Here is a 5,597-nt window from a genome sequence, read left to right on the forward strand (position 1 = left end):
TTCTACATAATGAGACTTCAAGCTATAACCCCGACATTACCCCTGTGAATAGCTGATGTTAATCTGGTCAAGAGGTGGACCGGACCAGGCTGCTCCAGTCCTTGGTTTAGGTCCAACGGCCGTTGTTTCCTCTACGTTCCGAGACTCATGACCTGGGCCAAAGCTGAGGTAACGTTGGCGACATTAACCTCTGCAACAGGCTCATTTTGTCAGCATGCACATGGACATTTGGTTTCTTTAACAACTCCTGTCTTTGTTGGTCCGTCTGTCTCCTGGACTGTAGAAACACTGTCAGTCCCTGGGAGGAAACCTCGTGTCCGTCCACAGCCACCAGGAGTACCTCCAGATTCAGATAATGATGATAGCCGCCCGTCATGGGTACGAAGAGACTTGGATTGGAGGCAGTGATGGACAAGAGGTAATTTTGGCATCATTGCATTAGTTGGAAATATTGCAAATCAAATCTATATACTATTTATTGTATATTATACTAAACTGACACTTATACTTTATATTACATACTTCCTTGCTGTACTATACTGCATATTATAAATATACATGAATATTAAAACTCTTTATAAGGTAAATATGCTCTATTACTACCTTTCACTGTGTATTATATTTTATATTCTATACTACATTATACAATATTATAATAAAGGAGCTGTACTTGTCAGATACTGACGCTTTATCAAGCAAGGCAAGGCAGCTTATTCATAGAGCACATTACAGCAACACGGGCATTTAAAGGACTTTTTATGAAATATTAAAGAGCAGTTAAAAAAACAATTAAAAACTTTTGTTTACGATAATTTAAAAACAGGCCAAATAGAATAAGACAGGAATGAAATACATGAATAAAAGTTGCACTGCTGTGTAAGCAATGAACAAATACTTTTATTCTTTTTTTTAACCCTTGTGTTGTCTTCCTGGAGACTGAACTTGTCCTTCAGGGTCAAAATTGCAAATTAACTTCTTTTTCTTTTTTTTTTCAAAGTTTTTTGATGCTTTCTGAAACATTTGTCACTTTTGTTCTTTAAAAAAAACAGAAATTGTGGATTATTTGGGCTCATAGTTAAGATCAGAGGATGTTGAGTGGATCACAGTTTGTTTCAAATGCTATAAAATTGAAAAACACAAACACCCACAGTTCATGAAAGTACATTAATTTTACGTGGCTTCCATACAACGTACAGCCACACTTTCATGTTATTTTGGGGCAATTTGGTTCAAAGAAATCCATAATTCTAATGTAGAAATTGGTCAAATTTGACCCAAGGACAACACAAGGGTTAAAGACAGCAGCATCCATGATTCAAAGAAGTGAGAGTCCCATTAAACCTGCAGTTTTTTGGGGTGTTTGTTCCAGATATTGTGCAGCATAAAAAATTACCTTTGTCATTCGCTCTCGCTACATGCACGAGTTTTTTATAAAAAAAACAACTTGTATGCATCTGTCCTTATTTCTGTCCTTGTGCTGCTGTAACATCTGCATTTTCCCTCTAGGATCAATAAAGGTTTATCTAAAAGATTTTAATTCCATGGCTTATTCAATTCATTTCTTCATTCCAGGAAAAGTACTGTTCGGAGCGATGGCACACCTTTCCGCTACACCAACTGGTGTCGTGGAGAGCCTAATAACGCTAGAGGCAAGCAGCATTGTTTGCAAATGAACCATGGAGGTAAAGCCATATCTTGATTTTCGTACAGTAGCAGTGTTAATTATGAGTTTTAATGTAAATTTTATAGTTCCGACAGCTCATATAACATTGTATCTTGAGCGAAAACGTCTTTCTGAGTCAGATATCGTTGCTGGGTTAACCATACACAGCATTACATCATTCAGCCCAATGATCTGTATCTCATCATTGATCATAGTTTTTGTTGATGTGTTGCATTTGCTGACTCGCCATTTTTCTGTACATACAGAGAAGAAATGCTGGGATGACTATTACTGCACAGGTAAAAAATCATCTGTCTGCTCTAAGAAAGCCTGAAGATGAAGCATGACACAGAAGCATAACGGACCCGGAAAAAACCCAAACACTGGGGGGGGGGGCTGCCTTTAATTACATTCATCTTTACTCCGTCAGTCTCACATCTGAGCTGAATGGTTCTTCTTTAAGTTTCATATCTTTATTTCTGTTCTATCGCTGTAACGCTACTAAAGGAAGGAAGCGACAGGTGACATAAAGAGGAGCTGGACTGTCTCTGAGGCCTCGTGTCTTTAATGAGATCAGACTGAACGGGTTATGAAAAGATTTCTTTTAGCACAACCTGACATATATATTCTCTTATTTCTTGTCTTATGCAAAATTAAAAGCCTGAAGCATTAAAACCAGCTGGTCTGTGTTTTATCTCCTTTATTGCCCCCAGTGTTACACCTACGACTCATACGTGCAGATATTCTGCATGCATCACGTCTGAAAGCAATCGTCTCTGCTTGGGACCAAAGATGACATTTAACATAATTTTTCATATATGTACTCATGTAAACCCGGAGAGCACATGACCCTAAGGACCATTTAAAAGTTCATGTAAGGACTGGAGTCTGAATAATATTTAATATCCCCACTGTCCATCTTTAAATATTCAATGTTGTCAAAATAAACATTGGTTGATCTATATAACACACACATATATATATATATATATATATATATATATATATATATATACTGTACTAAGACTAAGTGGCAGACTGACTTAAGAAACTGTGCATTATATTTGGATATGATTAGTTAAAAACAAGACAAGTGAAACTTATAATGAATGTCCTGTTTACATAATATCATTCTACTGAATAAAGCAGAATAACATTATGTCGTTCCGTATTATTTAATACTTCTAAGCAGATTTTCTATGCTGTATTTTGATAAAACCCCACTTGAATCGCCCCTGACTACATCTATTTATAAAGTATGCCTTAGGTTATTAAAGAGATAGATAACACCTGTTGGGATTTGACACTATAAATAAAATGTAATTAAGTGAACGGTCAAGGACCTGAAGACAAGGTGTCAGATTGCATAGTACATGTTTTATGGGGGTTATGTGCCTACAAAGACATGTATTAATTAGTGATCTGTGAGGTGCTTTCCCATCTAAATACGCAATAAATATTTCCCTAAATATCAAATAGTTCTTTTAAACAGGAAGAGAAATATTTAAAGTGACAGTGTTTGATGTGATTACATCTGAACGATGTGACTTAGAGGCAGTATCTACAGACTGAACAAAAGGGGTCCAAGCATTGACCCCTGGGGTCCTCCACTACCTATATAAGCCTTTTTTTAAGATGAATTACCAATATACACAGATAAATAATGGTGTTTTGGTTAAGATGCCAAACAAATTAGCATTGAGACACTTTTAAAATGTGTTTGAACCTTATCAACCATGTGGTGTAAATGTCAAAACTAACAAGTTAAGACTTTATATCTTAACTGTTTCATTTGCACTTCACTAATAAGACCACACCATAATTCAGTAAGTAGTAATTTGAGTAGTTGTTGTAGAAATCTGTCCTGTATGTCAACTTTATCAAGTTGGCTCCTCATTCCACAGGTGGTTCAGTGAATCCTGATGCCTGAAAACTTTTTTTTCCCAACACTTGACCAAACTGTTGAAATTTTCAGTGCAGGCCCATTTTTTGTGATTAAAAACAAATCTCTACTTTCATTAATTTTGGGTCTTATTCAATTTTATAGCATTGTAAAACAAATGGAAGTGTTGTTGAAATAGTATTGAGTAAAAGTTGACATATTCCAGTCTGTGATTATCATCAACATCCATTCCTTTAATTTTAGTCTCAATAATTCCTAATTTCTGCTTTTCTAACTCAAACATTAGGTATAATTTCCTATAAATGAGGTTTATTGACCATAAAAAACAAAAATAACTGTAAAACTAAAGTTAATAAGTTACTGTTACATAGTGTTAAACGTAAAAAAAAAGTGACAAACATTGAAAAAAGCATCAAAAGTGTTAAAAAAAAGGGACAACAACCTTGACAGGAAGACAACACGAGGGTCAAGTTTTTTTTTTTTCAGATGTCATGTCTGGCGCTCCGTAGATACGAGAAGCCCACTTCTCAGTCTTGTTATTTATTAATAATTAGATTATATGTATTGTATTTATTATTATATTGGCATGTAGTATCATGTTGTTAGTTTTGAGTCTTCTCATGTGTTTGAAAGTCAAAGGTCATATTTTTCTACAGTAATAACTTGGCATTAAGTGAAACATTTTCAAAGCCTAAAACCTCCACTTCTCTGTTGAAGTTGCTTCCAGAAGCTTCTCCTTCAAAATGTTTTCATGCAACAAGACGCCGAGGGTGTTGGCCGATGGATATGCATGTGTAAAACTGCAAGTCACTTCATTCAGTGCTTTGTACGTCAATACAAAGCTCTGAGAACGGGGGTGATGTGTTGGTACTTGACACTTGTTTTAAGAGACAGACGTGATGTGAACCCGTCCTTTAACGCTGACATTAATAAATATCTCTGACTTTCTGTGTCTGTGTGAATGTTGGAACATTGAAGACTAAACTGTAAAATCCTAAATTCCCCTTTAAAGTGACTGAAGGTTTAGTAAGCTAGTTAGTTTCTCACTCACATGAAGGGAGTCTGTCTTTCTTGCTGTGTTTCTCAAAAATAATCCTATGAAAATGAACCCTTGAGCAACAATAAACTGCAACAAGCTTCTTTTTCTCTTGGTATGTTTTAGGATATCAGGGTAAAAGTTTACATTTTATTAAATTGAATGTGTGACTGTTCTCATATCGGAACAACCTCTCCTGTGATCATCATTGAATGGAATCGTTTGAATCGTCATTGAATGGAAGCGTTTTCTTGAGAAAATCTACTTTGTCATCACAAGATAATTAAGTTGTTATGCGGGGCAACATTGCTGACAAATGCCATTTATATAAAGTTGGAAGCACACAAATGAGGAGACCCAGAGTTCCAATATATAGACTTGAGGCCTAAACATGCACTTTCCCTTGAAGGATACAAAGTTCCCGCATGTGTCCCGCAGGCGAGCCCAACAAATATACATAATATAAGCTTTAGCTCATTATAATTGATAATAACTGCTCAAATTTTGGAGCTAACAGCTGTAATGATATTACATTTACAACAACAGGAATATTATAAAATACAAACTGGTACACTCACCAGGTTTAGAGAGACTTTCTTTACACGTTTATTTGTTCAGTTTATTATTTTAGGAAAAGAAGGCCTTCAAAGATGATTTTGCAATTTACAAAAGCAACTTCAGTGACTCAGCTGAATTTGTGCAGCACAGAACAATTTTTGGAATTATTATTTATCCGAATACGATACATAGTTTCTTAAGACTCAGTCTGCCACTTAGTCTTAGTACAGTATACATATATGTGTTATATAGATCAACCAATGGTTATTTCTACAACATAGAATATTTAAAGATGGACAGTGGGGATACCAAATATTATTCAGACTCTAGTCCTTACATGAACTTTTAAATGGTTCTTTGGGTCATGTGCTCTCCGGGTTTACATGAGTACATATATGAAAAATTATGTTAAATGTCATCTTTGGTCCCAAGCAGAG

General features: G+C 35.4%; 1 protein-coding gene across 1 annotated transcript in view; it reads left to right on the forward strand.

Moving 5' to 3' along the window:
* The window catches only part of LOC116695371 (ladderlectin), a gene marked incomplete in the record, with an annotated part of 7,648 nt that extends 5,307 nt beyond the window's left edge, over nt 1-2,341 (forward strand). The window contains 4 exon segments of the mRNA XM_032525590.1: nt 53-168; nt 284-418; nt 1,573-1,682; nt 1,930-2,341. Of these exon segments, the coding sequence (XP_032381481.1) occupies nt 53-168; nt 284-418; nt 1,573-1,638 (317 nt within the window).
* Between the last annotated feature and the right edge of the window lie 3,256 nt (nt 2,342-5,597).

The sequence above is a fragment of the Etheostoma spectabile genome, chromosome 9 (assembly GCF_008692095.1).
Source record: "Etheostoma spectabile isolate EspeVRDwgs_2016 chromosome 9, UIUC_Espe_1.0, whole genome shotgun sequence".
NCBI lineage: Eukaryota > Metazoa > Chordata > Actinopteri > Perciformes > Percidae > Etheostoma > Etheostoma spectabile.